Genomic DNA, 17,265 nt, shown 5'->3' on the forward strand with positions numbered 1-17,265 from the left:
GTTGGCCATGAAAAATCAAAAGGTGTTGAATCTGAAAACATGGATTCTTTGCTTCAAGGGAATTCCTACTCCTGAAACAAAACCAGGGAATGCATCTTGAATCAAGAGTTGATAGAATCCATACCTGCACTAGGAACACTTGGTCATGCAAAATTGAATTCTATAGAACCCGAGTGATGGTTGAACACAGAAATTACTACCTGTGCCATAGTTGTTGGCCTGCACAATACCGAAAGGTTCATGCACATGGAGAGGATTGCTTCAAAAGATAGTATTCATTTTCAGTGGAGCACTACAAGAGCTGTATGCATTTAGTGACTACAAATAGATGTCTCTGCTGTTCAAACTTCAAAATTAACCTCAGCTGTCGTTCGTGATACGTTGCTGTAAAGTGGCAGTCTCTGGCTCAAATTCGTGTTGGAGCAGTGGAGGACAGGGAGCCAAATCTGGCGGCAATTTATTGCCCAACTGTACAATTAAACAGTGGGGGTCACAATAAGTGTAGCTCCTCATACTACGCTTCAAATTAAGTGAGAGACCACCGAGTAGCCGAGTAGCTAAAACAAGGACCAAGTGGCTCGATATCCAGAGAAATAATTGTCTGTTTCTTTGAGCAAGAATTTAGAAAAAAATGGACCCAAGACATGTGATGCAGGAATTGTATTCCCTGTAGGAGAAAGAGGTTGAAACAATACATGGTATTTAACACGAGAGGTGGATATTCGGGTAATTTTCTAACTAGAAAGCATAGGGTGAAAATTAAGAATTACCTGAATGCTTGTGCGTGGAGAAGTTTCGTGCTGTCTGTTGAGGAGAGCATTGGAATGAAGTGAGATGACCGTTGAAACACCAACAGAATGAGGAGCTGATTATTTAAAAAGGCGATCAACTAAAAATGAAGTGATGAGCTGAACCTGAATGAGTGCAAGGATAAAGAAACAAGTTGGAAGAAAAAAAAACAAAAAAAAAATAGTAAACAAAATACTCATAAATAGTGAAGCTAAAAAAAATACACATCAATTTAGAATAGATGAAATCCAATATGATGGTCCCAAACAAGGAGGACGTGCACCAATATTAACGTGGGGAATGCATGAAGAACACTTAACAAGAACAGGGGAACACTTCGTCCGCAAGCCACAAACTTTAAACATCACATGGAACTTTAAGAGTTTTAATTTTCTCCGACATGGCCTTTAATTTGGTGAGAAGGGCTACTTGTAACTCTGTCTTCTCCACAAATGTCATGCCAAACCGCTGAATATCCTCTTTAAGTTCCTTGAACTTCTGCTTTTCTTCATTCAATTTGCTTACTAATTCTTCGTTTTCAGCTTTGATCAGCTTGTTCTCTTGCTTGGACAAGGAGAGAGCTTCTAATAGAGAAGATTTTTTGTCTTTTAATAGGGTGCATTCACTTTCCATGATGGTACACTTTTCCCTTAGTGCTTCTAGTTGTTGTTTATTGAAGTCACATTCAGTTGCCAAGGCATGACATATTTTAGTTGTTGCATCTTCATCCAATGCCGGTTCCTTCAAGAAAATTCAATATTTTCAAATGTATATCCACAACAAGAATTGGAATTCCTATCATGTGCAGTGAAAAACAAATATTTTAAGAACTGTACTATTATATCATGAACATAACCATAATTATGACAATAATAACCAAGCATTTATGATAATAAGTGGGATCAATTTATAAGGATCCTCCTAAACTACTGGACTCTGTCTCTTACTATATCCTCCTCTATATTTAAAAATATATCGACAATTGCTACTTTTTTAACAATGCAATAATTGTCTATATCAATAATTTGGAAAAAATAAATACCATCACAATAGTTCACTTTCGACACAAATATACAGGTGAAAATGATGAATAGTTCATGTAAACCAGCAAGGGCTACATGTGTAAGGGTAAAAAAGGAGAAACGTTTACTTACATGAGGCATACGAAATGATGGCAATGGTCGGCATTTCATATCTGGTGTCACTTGAAGCATATCAAGATCAGTGATGCAACCTTTGTTTAACTGCATCCAGAGATCCTCATCGTCTGTGTTACCGAAAGCTTCAAGGCTAGGGCTTGAATCAAGTTCCATGAAGCTACTTGATCGTTTCGCGACAAAATCATCTCCTACTGGTTTAAAATTGGGAGTTCTGAGTACCTCACCCTTTGATACACTCGTATCATCAAACATGGTTGCAAAGCCTTTTTTCTGCTAAAAAATTCAAATGTGAAGTTGATCAGTATCAGCCCAACAACTCGTGACTTCAGTAGGTTGTCAGCAATGTTTAGTAGGCTAATCAAATTACCTGAGTCGAAACTGAAGCGTAGTCTGAAGTAGAGAGACTGCCAAGATCTTCTAACTTCTTTTGCTGATCCTTTATGCAAAGTTCTAATGCTGCACGTTTTGTTCTTTCTTTCTCAAGTTCCATTGCAAGTCTTTCACGTTCTAATTCAGACTGGTTAGAAGTCAATAAAGAAATACGATGGATTTAGCTAAAACGATGGATCTCAAACTTCGTGTATAAACTCAAACTTTTTCAACTCATCTTGTGGCTAAACAAAACATTCATACCTTGTGCATATCATTCCGTTGCTTCAAGATGACTTGTTCCAATACTTCTGAATGAGAACCCTGAATATAGAATGTACGAACTATATGTTTGAAGTAATTTTAGTGATAATTAATATAAATGAAGTACAACCTGTAGCTTTTCACGTAATTCTTCGATCTCTTGTTTTTGTCGTTTCAGTAGAGCAGCATCTGTTAGAATCTATAAGACCAATAAGAAGGGCTTAACATCTAATAAGGGCTACAAACAGATACAACAAAATGCCTCTAATATACTTCATATTCTGATTGGCCTACAGGTTTAACTTGATTCCACAAACATGTAGCTAACAATAAGGTAAAAGATAAAGAAACATAAACTTTCTTAGTCATCCTACAAACTTTTCCATAGAATTAGCCCATTCAAACATATTTTCTGAATAGATATCACATAGGAAATGTTAGTAGCATCTAGTTTTCAAGAATTTATTGTCCAACCAAAATTGAGAAACCAACCTCATTCACTTGGGCACAATTTGTGATTCGTTTGGCTCTGCTTGCAAATTGAAGGGTCCCTCTACTTTCTTCTACATGAACCTACAATTTATCAATAATCAGCCCACAATATGGATGAAAATTAAGAATTTCAGAAAAGTTATATTAGGAACTACCTCTTCTGGTGCAACTGTACAAATTATAGAAGTTTTTGAGTTACCACCAAGTGCCGGTTGAAGAATGCGGGTGAGTTTACTATCACGATACGGAATGTGCCCCCTATACAATTAAATAGTTATCACCAACAGCTTGGACTCTTGAAGTAGCATTTTTATATTTCATTAATTGTATTCACTGTAATTTATTTTTGTAAGTAAAGTGACTTGCATAAACTTTAGAGTTATGATGAGTTACTAAATGTAAATAATGAAACTAGAACTTTTCAACAAAAGAATGAGACATTAATCTATGTTGCTTAGCGATGCTTATTCTTTAAGATATAGGGAATACCAAATCGATTAAGTCCTTAAAGCTCATTGGCAGTGGGTTTGAAACCCCTCATTCATTAAAATGGAGTTTGCTATATAGAGATTTATCTATATTGCTAGATAAATTTTGTAATGATACATAATATCTTTTTATTTTATGAGTATAGAGTCATGCATAAGATGTAGCATAGTAACAAATCAAAGATAAGTCAAAATTCACACTCCAGTTTGCACCATTATAATGAAATAGGGAAACAATCAACTAGTTAGAAGTTAGAGTACCTCTGTTTTCCACTCTCGCTGAGTTTGTTGATCACATTTCCCAGAATCATTAAGCTCTTATTAATGTGTTTCCCCTCCCTAAGTCTAGCTCCTCCTGCGCCTGTTTTAGCAACCCTCTCTGAACCAGCTAAATCTACTAAATTCTGTTAAAAGTAAAACAAAGCATAAGGTTTGCTTTTGAGATGATTGCATGATTTTGGATCTGAAATAAAAGAAGAAACACACCAGAACAGATACACGAATAGCATCTGCATTCGATACATCTCCAGATTTCATGGAATCTCTCGCACTGCTTTCAATAACCTAAGAGGAGTTCATTTTGAATGTTATGGAAATGGAACATAGCAATAACCAGAAAAAAAAAATAAACATGATGAAAGAACAAACTTAGGTTCCATACCATCCTAAATATAGTATGTGATCTGCTGCTCCGAGCGTTCATGTTAGTTTCGCCGAAATGTCTATTTGCTGCAACCAAAATATGATATTCACCCACAAAACCACAAATTAATGATTTAGTTTGGACACAACTCATTTTCTAAACCTTCTCCGAGTTTGAGTAGTTCGATCACTTGTTCAGAACAGTTCACAATCTCCTCTCGTAAACCCGCCACATAGATCCCTCGCTGAATCCAGAATGCAAAAGATTTTTGCAAATAAATAACCATTTATCTCCTGAATATATCTTATGCAGTAACTCTTACCTCCAAGCTCTCATGAACAGGGAGTTTCTGGTTCCCAAAAGACAATAGATCATTGATCTCTTCATTGTAAATCTCCATATACGAGACCCTAATCAAGAACTCGCGATCCGTAGTCTGTTTACCCAGCCAAAAAAAAACAGTTTTTGATTTTTTTTCCCCTCCAAAAGAAGAAACTACACCTAGCTAGGAAGCAAGTGGTATCACACACCATTTCGATTCTACGGAATACATCCTTGACGCCGAGAGGGATGATTCCAGGATCCTCTTCCGAACCATTCATGGTGAATGTTTTCCCGCTGCTCGTCTGCCCATAAGCGAAAGCAGTACCTAGAAGGAGCTAAATCCATGAATCCCCCCAGTACTGATGGCAGAAAGGCGACAACTGAACTCACCGTTGAAACCATCGATGGCGGCTTGGATGATGGATTTGATGAGGAGATCGTAAACCATGGCGTTGCTATAGCTCGGATCGAAGACATAGTCTGATAAAAATTAAAACAATAATAAGCACAAACAAAGATCAGGAGACACTGTCGAGGCGCCGACATAGATTCACCGAAAGCAAAGTTGACGCCGGAGATCGGGGTTCCAAGGGGACGGTGAAGGGAGATGCGATTATCGTCGACCTTCCAAATCCGATCTGGGGACGGATCGACGGCTGCGGGGGGACGGAAGCGGACGGCGACGGAGATCTTCTCCATGGGCTGGGCAAGACTCGAGAGAGATCCAGATTCTGATGGAAAGCTGAAAGGGGCATTCGAATGGCCGCTGTGCGTGGGAAAGCGTTTGAATTAGTTTGCTCCGGATCAGGTTCGGTCGACGCTCGTCGGGCCCGCCGTTGGACTTACATGGGCTTACAAACCAGATCAAATGGAGAGCAGCCTTTAACATGCCTTCCCAATTTAAGAGCCTTTGAAATTTGATTTACTCGGCGAGTCCAATCGGAGTGTTAAGAAAAATCTAAAATAAAATTTAGTTGGTACGAGGTGTTTTATTTATACTGACTAATTTTAAAGATGCATAATTTAATTCTATAGAAATTTTCTATTAATCATCAGTTAAATCAATAAGAAGAACCCAATCGTAGAGCCGAGGATTTAAGAATCTAAATAAATCAAATGTCAGTAGACAAGTTGGTACTCATTGGAGAAGAACTGAATCAAATTAAATAAATAAATTTATTATTAATAATTATGAATAATATTCATAAATAAAATTTATAATTAATAGATAAATTGACAAACTAAATAAATTTTAAAATATAAAAATTTTAAACAATGTTTGAGTTAAAAATTTAATAATATATAAATAAATTAAACTAAATTGTTAAAAAGAAATCAAGCTAAATTTAATAATTATTTCAATGAATTGATTGAAGCTTGGTTTAATTTAGTTGGATAAACAATACACAAACTTAACTCTGTTTGACTCGGGCCCTGAGAGGATTAGAAATTACAAGAATAAACTACGAAATATTCATTCCTTAAACACGTTATAATACAATATGAATCCAACGTGTGCAAAAGTTTCTTCTTAAAAATGATCGATCATATTTATAAAGAGACAAGCGTAAACCTTATATATAGACATATAGTGCAAAAGGGCTTTTCAATTTTTACAAATCATCCAAGGACGATCCTTTTTCTAAAATAAATTAAATGGTCACCTCTAACCTCTTACATGATTTTATTTCAAAAATACCTAATGATTTGGTACTGGAGCTACTTGATAACTGTCATACTATATTTAGTATGAGTTTAGAATTATTAAAATGATATTACTCAATTTAATCAAAATTATTTAAACTTTAACAAAATCATCGTAAAAAATTGTAGAAACTATTAATATTAGGAAAAATTTGCATATAGTCCCTAATCATAAATAAAACTTTACATGTAGTAATCATTAATAAAAATCTTTATTTCCATTCTCAAGTCAAACATAATGGACTCTAATTTACCTAATTACCCCTGATATTTTTAGATATAAAAAGTTTTAAAAAGAGCATAATTTCTCTTAAATTCAATAAATTAAACTAGAATTTAGTATATTTTCACTATTTTTCCACCTCAATTGAATAGAAAATATACTAGATTTTATTTAAATGGTGCTCAAATGGATGAAAAATATACTAGATTTTCTTTAAACGGTGCTAAATTTAGGAGAAATTATATTAAGTAGGAAAAAAGTCATGCTCAAGTTGATAAAAAATATACTCGATTCTACTTTAAAGTGTTAAATTTAACAAGAATTATATTCATTTTTAAACTTTTTGTACAGAGATAATTTTGATATAAAATATACTTGATTCTATTTTGAAGTACTGAATTTAAGAGGAATTATACTCATTTTTGGACTTTTTGTACCTAAAAAAATCTGAGAAAAAATTAAAAAGTCGTGTTCACTTTGATAGAAAATATACTTGATTCTAGTTTAAATTGCTAAATTTAACAAGAATTATACCTATTTTTGGACTTTTTGTACCTAAAAAATATGACGGACAATTTTCATAGAAAATATACTTAAAGTATTGAATTTAAGAGGAATTATACCCATTTTGGGACTTTTTGTAACTAAAAATTTTGAGGGGCAATTAGGTAACGATGTTTGTATGAAGGAGTTGAAGCAAATAAAACTTTACAAGGAGCGGAAATAAAGTTTTTGGACATGTACAGATAAAGTTAAAGTTGTGATTGAAGATTTTTCTATAATTTACCGTTAATATTATGTAGTTGCTACAACCTTAAAACCAAAACACATCTATATGTTATTACAGTAACTCAGTAGTTCCTACGCGGTGTAAACCGTAAATCTTAAATTCATTTAAAATATATTATAGCAATTACCAAATAACTTTTACAACAACATTAAATCCAATAATATTTTTTGGAAAAAATTATGAGAGAGCTGATTTAATTTTTTTAGAAAAAGAAATGTCCATATGTTATTTCTTTTAATTTAGGACGGTTTTTGATTTTTACCAAATATATTTTTCTCTCTACCTGACTGTTTCCAACATGGAAATTAATCTTGATCTGTGGTTCGTATTATTTAATTTTCCCTGCCTCTGGCTCTGCTGCTGCCGCTGCTGTACAGGTGCCCTCGTGACAAAAATAGGAGCAGACCTTTGTCCCATATCTATCAACAACGCCTATTGAACTCGTCAATCAAAGAGAAAATAGCTGAAGAACAAATCTTCAAAGCTGCAAAAGGCTTTGCCTTTGCCTCCCTAATAATTCAAGCAGCAGATGGTCGCTTTCCTCGAACAAACCGCATCCAATGCAACCACGATTCCTGCAAGATGCTCTGCGGCGAGCTGATCTGATCCTTTACGGCCACTAGATTGGCCGCTGGCCCGCCGGAGCCGTTGATAATTTGCCGTCAGAGAGAGTCTAGACAGCGGCTGTCGCTGTCGTCCTCGCCTGAGCACCGATCGGGTCCATAGAATTTCTTCCGACGACGAGCTCGTCGTTAAGAAGAAGACGAAATAAACAAAAACGGTACAGGGAGCAGAAAGCTACGTGACTGCGACAGAGTGCATGCGCTGTTCGTGGCAGCTGGCTTCGTGCTTCCCTCCCTTCTCCTGTTCCATCGCCGGAGAGTTTGTGGATTGGAGTTCCAGCAGAGGACCAGAGAAAAGAGGGGACGGAACGGGGGGAAGACGACAAGCGGCGGCGGACCCGCGTGCGGGTTGTCCTAATGGCGCCGGAGCAGGACAGCTGCGACACCGGCGGAGTGGGACACCGAAGGCACGTGCTCGGGAGGCCGGGGTTGTCGGCGGTGGATCTATAATTTGTAATTTCTTTCAATAAAAGCTAAAAATATACAGGACCCACATTTATCAAATTGTTAGATATGAACACTCTTTTGTTTTTTTTATTAAAAAAAAGTGAAAAGGGATGTCTCACTTTTTAAAAATACTTTTATTTTCAACATTATTATAGCAACAATGTAAAAAAAAATATTTTATTTTAATCAAAATTAAAATATATAAAATACTTATATCAACCTACTTTTCATTAACTTATTAAATTATTTAAATTTTATTAAAATTATTTTAAAACAATTGTACAAATGACTAAGAATATTCACATCAATTTATCTATCTAAAATACATAATTTAAGATAAAAAATTATTTTATTAAAATTAAATATCCACTTTTTACTATATCATTTTTTAAATTTAGAAAAATATTATCTATAAATATAAAATTTAAGGAATGAATATGGCAGTTAATATAACTTTTTTTTAATTATTCTATTTAAAATTTAAGATAAATTTTTTAGATAAAAAAATTGAGCTACTGTATAGTTGTAAAATATACCAAGTAGCTATTATATAGTTATAGTTAAATCTTAAAATAGTTTGAGTTCTCTTTCATTACAATTCTTAAATTTAAAACATAATTGGAGCACTTTTTTATTTCACATTTCTCAAAAACTTTGTATTAGAGATGTCCTGGAGCAGGGAAGTAGGGCAGTGAATAAGGACGACGTTAGGACTTAGGCAACACTTAAAGGCACAGAAGTACACGAGAATTACTTCAAAGGAGAATAAAGGCATAAAAAGACGTGAATATTCCAATTGCTTTGCTTCTCAACTCATGCAAATTAAACAAGTAATTTTTTTTTAAAAAAAAACAGTATTCTCTGGCTACCTTTCCGACGTGGATGTTTTAGCAGCATCTGCTAATTCCTTGCAAATTTCAACAACAAAATAATAATATAATAATTATATTAATAAAATAAATCTGCTTCAGTGGAAATGTCCCATTCAATAAATACCAGCCAGGCCTTTTTCTACCAATGATTAGTGAAATAAATTGCTAGATTTTTTTTATAAAAAAATTAAACATCTGTGCCAAAATTCACAAAACGTCACGTCCTATTCATGAGGCTCTGCGAAAGGTTGAGCGCGAGGGTCCCACAGTAGGCTCAAATGGAGACCCATCGGAGGCCCAATAGCATGGAGGCCTAATACCATGCTGAGGTTCATCTGACGTCACGCTGAAAAGCGCTCGCGATTCGATCCAAGGGCCAAGGCTCTTCTCAATCAACAGGCCCTTAATCAACGGTGTTGGTTTCTGCCTCCTCATCACAACCCAACCCGTATCTTATACTTTAATAAAACTGGGGCCCACCGAAACAATGACGATAATGACCCTTCAGACCGTCGCCGTTGGTGGCTTCGTCCGTTTACTATGGCGAAACGACAAGTCAACCAGAAAAAGAAAAAACAAAACAAGAGGATTTTTAAATTTATCTGGAGGAAAAAAAGAAGAAGAAATATTAGGCCTGCAAATTTTTACACAGAGTGGACTCGTAGTCAAGTTGACCTAAGTTTTTAGTCTGAACTGCAAAGTGTTTAATGCTAAAGAGAAAGCTGTGAGAACAGAGAGAGGAAGAGGAATAGCTGCGCCCTGTCTGTTTTTCTGTCTTCTTCTATCGCCCCTTCTTCTTTTAATAATTTCTCCTCTCTTTATTTTTTTTTCTTTTAATTTTATATTACTTCTCGCTCGCTGATCTCCCCTCTCGGAAGGGGATTGCAGCCCAAGAATGAAGAAAGGCGACAGGGCAGACAGAGATGGAGGCCATGGCTAGCTGCTGATGCTGATCGTGAAGATCCACGAGACAACAATCGATCGATGTGCTCAACATCCAAATTAATCCACCAAAATCTCTCTCCACTGCTTTCATCTATATCCGGAAATAGAACTCGACGACAGTAAGCACCTTATCGTCTTCCGAGTTACACTCTTTTCTTAATTGAGGAATTATATAATTGAGGAAGCTTTGTTCTTTGCTTCTTGAATTCTAATTGATTTGTGGATTTGTTCGCTGATGGAATTTTATTTCTTGGTCTGATCGAGATATGCTTTGGTTTTGATGTGGTGTTTGCAGATCATAAAAGTTAGCTTGCTCGCGGTCGATGATGGTGATGAAGGAGGGAGCAGAAATATGGGAGTAGCCACGCAGCTGATCAGGAGCTCGATCAAGGATCCGCTCGGACATCCGCCTACATCGCCGGCGTCGCACATGTCCAGCCAGGGCTTCCACCGAGGCTTCTTAGGCTTCGCCGACGGGTTGGGCAGCGGCAACCGGGACCACCTAGAGCAGCAAAGCAGGCAGGACAAGCTCCGGGTGCAGCAGCAGCAGCAGGGCTTCGATGGCGGCGCAGGAGGACACTTGGTCCCCATGGAAGACGAGACTGGAATCTACGAGTCCGCTTCCGTCGGAGCCGCTGCCGCCGCGGGCCACATACTGTCCGACATATTCAATTTTCAACCGCCGCTGGGGTTGGCAGCGCAGATGGAACACCCGATTATTCCAGCGGGGGGCTACGGTCATATTATCCCTTCGAGATCTGTGGCCGCGGGCGGCGGCGCTGCCGACTGGTACGGCGCGAACCGACATCCTCACGACCAGCATCAGCATAATTCAGTACATGCCGGTTTGACCGCAGACAACTCCGCGGCCGCCGCGATGCAGCTCTTCCTCATGAACCCGCCGGCGATGCAACCGCCACCGCAACAAATCGGATCCCCATCTTCGCCACCACACGTCACCGACTTTCATCATCAGCCCTTCACTGAGTCGTCTCCCTTCGGCCAAGGACTCTCGCTCTCTCTCTCCTCCTCTCTGCAACACCTGGAGATGGCCAAGGCCGCCGACGAACTCCGGATGAGACAAGGGGCCATATATTTCAATAACAATCAACCCCAGCTGCAAGACCAACAGTTGCACGCCGCTGCCTTTGGAGGCTGCGGTGCCGGCGTCGTCAACGTGTTGCTGAGAAGCTCCAATTACTCCAAGGCGGCGCAAGAGCTACTGGAGGAATTCTGCAGCATGTGTAACGGACAATTCAAGGGAAATACACTCACAAAGCGCGGCCGCAGCAGCGCCTCAACTCCGGCCGCATCCTCATCGAAGCACGACCTTTCTGCTTTGTCTAGCGCCGAAAGATTTGAGCACCAGAGGAAGAAGACCAAGCTCATCTCCATGCTCGACGAGGCACGTATAATTTATTATTAATCATCTCAAATTGCGATAATTAATTTATAATTCATAGCATATAGAATTTCATTCAATCGGCCGGCGGAGGCCCGGCCGCCAGCATATAGAAAGTGGCCGAGATGATTCTCGTGTCATTTTTAATAAGATTTCTTGATAGTGGTGGCTGTACTTTACATATTTCTATTCACAAATCACAATTAGGTGGGTTTGATTTCCATTAAGGGTATTTTCAATAATATATAAAACCATGCTGACATGAACCTTTTCTCTGTTTCGTGAAACAATGACCGTTTTTGTTCAATGGAAGGGGATATGCTTCCTAATTATCTTAGTAATACTGGTTTCTTTGCTTCCACAGAGATAGAAACCCACAGAGGAAGAAGAAATGCATGCATGCTGATGTGTATAACATTTGTCTTTCTTTCTCTCCTCGATTAATTACATCATGATTCTGGCAACAAAAGCATGATCGATAATATATATATATATATAGTTAGAAGAGGGGTATTGATTACTGTAAGAAACTACTGCGACTCATTCATGGCGATTGATTGATTGATTGTGATCGCAGGTGGACAGGAGATACGGCCGCTACTGCGATCAGATGCAGCTGGTGGTGAACTCGTTCGACTCGGTGATGGGGTTCGGAGCGGCGAAGCCGTACACGGCGCTGGCGCAGAGGGCCATGTCGCGGCACTTCCGGTGCCTCAAGGACGCGATCGCAGCGCAGCTGAAGCAGACGTCCGACGCCCTCGGGGACAAGGATGGCGCCGGCGCCGCCGCCGGGAGCGCCGGCACCATCACCAAGGGATCAACTCCGCGGCTCCGCCTGCTCGACCATAAACTCCGGCAGCATCGCTCCTTCAACCAGCTGGCCGTGACGGAGCCGGAATCATGGCGGCCGCAGCGCGGCCTCCCGGAGCGCTCCGTCAGCATCCTCCGCGGCTGGCTCTTCGAGCACTTCCTCCACCCGTACGCCTTCTTTTCTATGTCTACTGCAATCTCATTATAAGAAGGCTGTTACTTCTTGTATTCTGTGCTAACTGAGATTTCTGCAACATACTGATTAGGGTTCCACTGTACATGAAAGATCTGACAGCGAGCATTTATTACAATATTATTCCAGTTAGCATTGGATCGCCCTTCGTTCATTTAATATACGTAACCGTAAATGAGGGAGAGAGAGAAAGAGAGACGAACAGAGCATGCAGACCCTGTGACCTATGAACCGAGTTTACTTTTATCATGCTTTTAGATCTCGTTGTCCATGTGCTCACTCGTCCTTGCATCAGAAAAGCTCGAAAAGGAACTTCCCTATTACTCTTGGTGAATGAATTGAATTCATATGTAGAATTGATAGGATTTTGATGTCAATTTTCCACTGGTGTTTCGTTGTGTTGTTTCTTAGGTATCCGAGTGATGCGGATAAGCAGTTGCTGGCGAGGCAGACAGGTTTGTCCAGGAACCAGGTTTGATCTCTAACTGTTCTTCAGTAATCTTAATTATTGAGTTTAGTAGGTTAATGGGAGATTAATTATCGATTAACGTAGGTGGCCAATTGGTTTATCAACGCAAGGGTGAGACTGTGGAAACCGATGGTGGAGGAGATGTACCTCCAAGAATCCAATGCAGAGGAGGAGGAGGAGGAGGAGCTGCCGTTGCCGGAGGACGGCATGGATGGGAAAGACCAACGAACGCACTCGCCGCCACTCGGGAGCGGCGACGGCGCCTCCGCAGGGACGTCTTGGCGTCATGATCATCACGGCGGCTACCTTCGACCTTCCTCTTCAGAAATAGCCGGCGAAGAGAAGTCAGGAGGCGGCGGCGGCGGCGGCTGCGGAGATGTGTCGCTCACGCTCGGACTACGGCACTCCGGCGGCGGGGGCAGAGGGTCGTCGGAGAAGAGCAGCAAGCTCACGGTTAGGGACTCTAGCAACTGTACTTCAACTTAACTAATAGTACGTACTTCTTCCACCATGAACGATCACCACCGAGTGTAACCTTCTCTCGACGCAACGAACTGATCGATCGATTATTAAGACAGATAGAGAAAGAACATAGAAATCAGTCGATCAAATTGCCTTTTGCAGCTTTCCTTTTTCATTAAATTTTGCCGCCGGTGAACATTAATTGGATTGTTATTTGGAAAAAAAAACATTACAAGAATTGAATTCCCAACAATGGTGCTTGATTACACCACTAAAACAAATTATATGCACCACGACAGATCTTTAATAATTTCTATCTATATTGCTGTAGGATTTATTGACACAAGCGTGATTGAAGATTAAGGGTGTTGATCCTGTCTGAAAAATGAGAATATGGCAGGCTGGGGATGCGACTTTAGTGTTAACTAGAAGAAGACACCTTATTGTTTTGTAAAATCGGAAGTGTTAGTGCCGAGTCAGAAAGGGGTTCCTGGTATTGGCCCTCTGATGCTTAGGGCAATCCTTGGCTTAGTGGAGAAGAATAGTAGAAATCAATAGTGGCTAAGAGCGTGTAGATAAGAAAGTAACGCATACCTCTACCTGTAGATGGAGACCCCCTTATACAGTGTCATTGTAGCATCTATGCATGTGTCCCAAAGCGCGTGCACATTTTCCAAAGCATCTTAGGAAAAAATAAGTCAAAAAGTGTCCTTGACACTTTTTCTTAAACGGGTATGCAAATTTTTTATGTGACAGGGTAGAGACTTCTAAAGTACGATTTGTATGTTGGACATGCTCTATTGTCGGTGACACAAACTTCCAAAAGAGTACGATGAGATATGTAGATGTGCCCCACTGTAGGTCGACTGGAAGTCGCTCGGAAGGGATGTCCTAGCTCAGTTGTACTTAACAAAGTTATCGGCTTTTCCTTCACTCAACTTTCTTATTGTCGGAAGACTACCTTTTGTCCAACTGAACATGTTGTCCGATCAGCAAGGACAGTGAGCCGGGAGAATTACTGCCTGTCTCTTAACCCTAGTTGCAAGTTTTCAGGGGAGGACCATTCAGACAGTCACGTCCGACCAATATTAGAGGCTCGTTCAGCCAACTTTGCCTAATCTGAAGGTTTGTTCAACCAACTTCACTTGATTTGAAGGCCTGTTCAGCTAACTTCGTCTGATATGTTGTCCGGGACCTTTGACTATTTTGACTTTAGTCTCTACATCAACTGCTCTTCCCTGCTTTAACCCATCTTTGGTGGGGCTCCTCTTCATCACTGTATCACAAACACTCCCCTCAAGTCTAGTCGAAGGAGGCTGTAAGTCCGATTGACTGAATAATTAGTATCTTTTTGCGACTTTTCTTCCCGATCGGGAGTTCTAGGGTTTAGAGCCGTCGCTCAACTATCGTAATCGCCGCTCTTACGGCACTTTAGGAAGTTGATCTCACCCCGATCAAGAGATTCCAATATTGATGTCGCTCAAACTTGTTGTCGCTCAAACCTGATACGCTCGAACCCAATGTGGACAATACTTAGCCGTTTCTTAGCCTTATTAGCCTTTCTCTGAATTACTTCCCGAGCTACCACTCATCTCAGTGTCTTTTAATTGTTGCTGATGTCACCATAATTTCTTAGAAATCCCTCAAATCTTCTGTCATTAATATAAAGCACCCCGACCACGCCTTTTAATCATACACTTTCATTCCTCATTAATGCCACCTGTAGTTGAATACCACGTGTTGCAATCTTTTTGTCGTCACATGTGTAACGTGGCAAGCGACTGTTGGGATCTAATGTGACTGCTATATTTTTGAATTCAACGGCCAAGATTAAGCCTTGTTTTCCCAAGCCCTTGATCTGACAGTTCGGGGAAATCGTCAACAGGGTTTTTAAACCCTTAATTCTTCCTTCATCTTATCGCAACCTTCGTTTTTATTTTTGTTTTCGTTTTCATTTTCATCTTCGTTACTTCTTGCTCTCTGCTCCTCACGATGATCTTTCTCTAATAATCACTTTTGCCTTTCTTCATTCTATCTCTTATTTTTATTCTCTTTCCATGGCACACTCTCTTTTTCCACCCCTGGTTGTCCAAGGGTTGTGGTATACTTCCACCAAGTCAGACTTTAACGACGATAAGGTAGACCAGATGAAAATGACCTATCACATTCTCGATGATCACAAAATCACCATCCCTTCTACCTATGATCGTCCCCACACACCTCCGGACAGCTTCCTTCCTTTCTTCAAAAATCAATTATATGTTAGTCTGCGATCTCCTATTCATCATTTTTTAAAAAGTGTGTAGGTATTTTCACATCCCATTATCACAGTTAGTACCTAATTCCTTTAGGTTACTGTGTGGGGTTGTAATACTGTTCTTATTGGACCCTTGACGACCGGCTAGAGGGGGTGAATGACTCTGCACAAAAAAATGAACCTTCCTCGAACTTTACAACTTAATAACAATCAACACTCGTATAAAAGAAATAAGAGACTTAAATAAAGAAAGGAAGAGACGCAAACGATTTACTTGGTTACAACCAGGGAGGTTGTTAATCCAAGGAAGTTGAACGTTCACTAAACTCTCCTTCAGTCAGAGAAACCCCTTTATAGCAATTAAAGCACTAGATTACAGAACAAAACTGAATAGAAATCAATCACAAGTGTTGTTTTAGCCTTCTGGGACTAGGGCTATAAAATATAGCCCTGGTCGGGCCCTTGGAAGGGTTCCAGGCGCCTCTAGGGAGATAAACTTTATCCCCATCACAACGCAACGTACCACGTCGTGGTTGGCTAATTTTTCCAGTCCGGGCGCCCGGAAGGGTTCTGGGCTCCCGGAGTCTGGGCTCTTGGACCAAGTCTGGGCACCGCGGACAGGTCGGGGCGTCCCCGGACTTGGTCGAGGCACCCCGGACCCAAAAATCAACTTTTTGTTGATTTTCCATCCCGATCTTCTGCTCCGCTTCCGCTCTCATTGGTCTGAGTCTTCCACTCCGGCTCCGTTCGCTTAGGTGATCTCGGCCATCCGGAATAGGGCTCACTCGACCTAACTTCCGGCCTTCGAGCAGTCTTCCGCTCCGGTTTCTCATCCCTCGGAAACGTTACACGCCTCCTTCTCGTTTGCCCACATACTCTTCCGCAGCACCTCGTACCTCGAACGCACCGAGCTCGTCGGCTCTCTCTCGTGCCATCTTGATCGCTAGTTGCGTCTTTCGCTCGACTTCTTATACTCCTAAGTTTCTGTACACTTAGACACATGAGATAAATATCAACATGACTTAACCTGACTTGGTTGATCATATCAAAACTACTTTGGAGTTCTAACAATCTCCCCCTTTTTGATGTGAACAACCCAACTTAAGTTAAGGTAAATAGATATAAAGAAATAATAATAAGGTAATAAATTTGTAACTTAATAATTTAAAAAAAAATACCATTTGCAACTCAAAATTAAATTACCATTTGCAACTCAATAATTAAAAAAAATTAAATTACCCTCCCCCTAGACTTAATCTTCACTTCTCCCGCTTTGATCACATTAAATAGGATACTTTGAAAAATCCAAATTTAAACTCTAAGGGGAAACAAAAAATATGAAAAGTTAAACTTCAAAAACTCTGGTTTTATAAACAAAAATTGAAACAACTCCTTTAATTGTTGATAAATTTAACAAAGGTTGAACAGCAAAAAAATATTTTCACAAAAAGTTGAAGTAATTTTTTTTTAAAAAAATTGCACTTTGATAACTAATTCATAAAAAAAATTTCTAACAGAATAAATTTCAAAAAAAAATTG

The 17,265-nt window shown here is 39.6% G+C and overlaps 2 protein-coding genes across 4 annotated transcripts; one reads left to right on the forward strand and one right to left on the reverse strand.

Annotated features, from left to right (window-relative positions):
- Window positions 1–995: 995 nt before the first annotated feature.
- LOC121975491 (kinesin-like protein KIN-7L) lies at window positions 996–5,288 on the reverse strand. 2 transcript variants are annotated; one of them, XM_042527177.1, is made up of 15 exons: window positions 5,084–5,288; window positions 4,920–5,009; window positions 4,736–4,854; window positions 4,528–4,641; window positions 4,368–4,449; window positions 4,224–4,291; window positions 4,049–4,126; window positions 3,824–3,966; window positions 3,230–3,332; window positions 3,075–3,155; window positions 2,713–2,781; window positions 2,583–2,642; window positions 2,317–2,466; window positions 1,944–2,219; window positions 996–1,530 (listed from the first exon to the last, which is right to left on the reverse strand). In XM_042527177.1, exons 1-15 carry the CDS (start codon window positions 5,226–5,228, stop codon window positions 1,147–1,149), a joined length of 1,962 nt encoding a protein of 653 aa, XP_042383111.1. In that variant the 5' UTR covers window positions 5,229–5,288; the 3' UTR covers window positions 996–1,146. The 2 variants fall into 2 exon arrangements, with proteins under 2 accessions (XP_042383111.1, XP_042383110.1); XM_042527176.1 differs by having other exon boundaries at window positions 1,944–2,222.
- Window positions 5,289–9,848: 4,560 nt separating this feature from the next.
- On the forward strand, window positions 9,849–13,630 carry LOC121975493 (BEL1-like homeodomain protein 2). Of its 2 annotated transcripts, none has more exons than XR_006110337.1 (5): window positions 9,849–10,252; window positions 10,429–11,538; window positions 12,113–12,513; window positions 12,612–13,010; window positions 13,092–13,179. XR_006110337.1 is itself a non-coding variant. In XM_042527180.1 (5 exons), exons 2-5 carry the CDS (start codon window positions 10,486–10,488, stop codon window positions 13,491–13,493), a joined length of 1,917 nt encoding a protein of 638 aa, XP_042383114.1. In that variant the 5' UTR covers window positions 9,851–10,252; window positions 10,429–10,485; the 3' UTR covers window positions 13,494–13,630. The 2 variants fall into 2 exon arrangements, 1 of the variants encoding a protein (XP_042383114.1); XM_042527180.1 differs by having other exon boundaries at window positions 9,851–10,252; window positions 12,950–13,010; window positions 13,092–13,630.
- Window positions 13,631–17,265: the final 3,635 nt, after the last annotated feature.

The sequence above is a fragment of the Zingiber officinale genome, chromosome 4B (genome assembly GCF_018446385.1).
Source record: "Zingiber officinale cultivar Zhangliang chromosome 4B, Zo_v1.1, whole genome shotgun sequence".
NCBI lineage: Eukaryota > Viridiplantae > Streptophyta > Magnoliopsida > Zingiberales > Zingiberaceae > Zingiber > Zingiber officinale.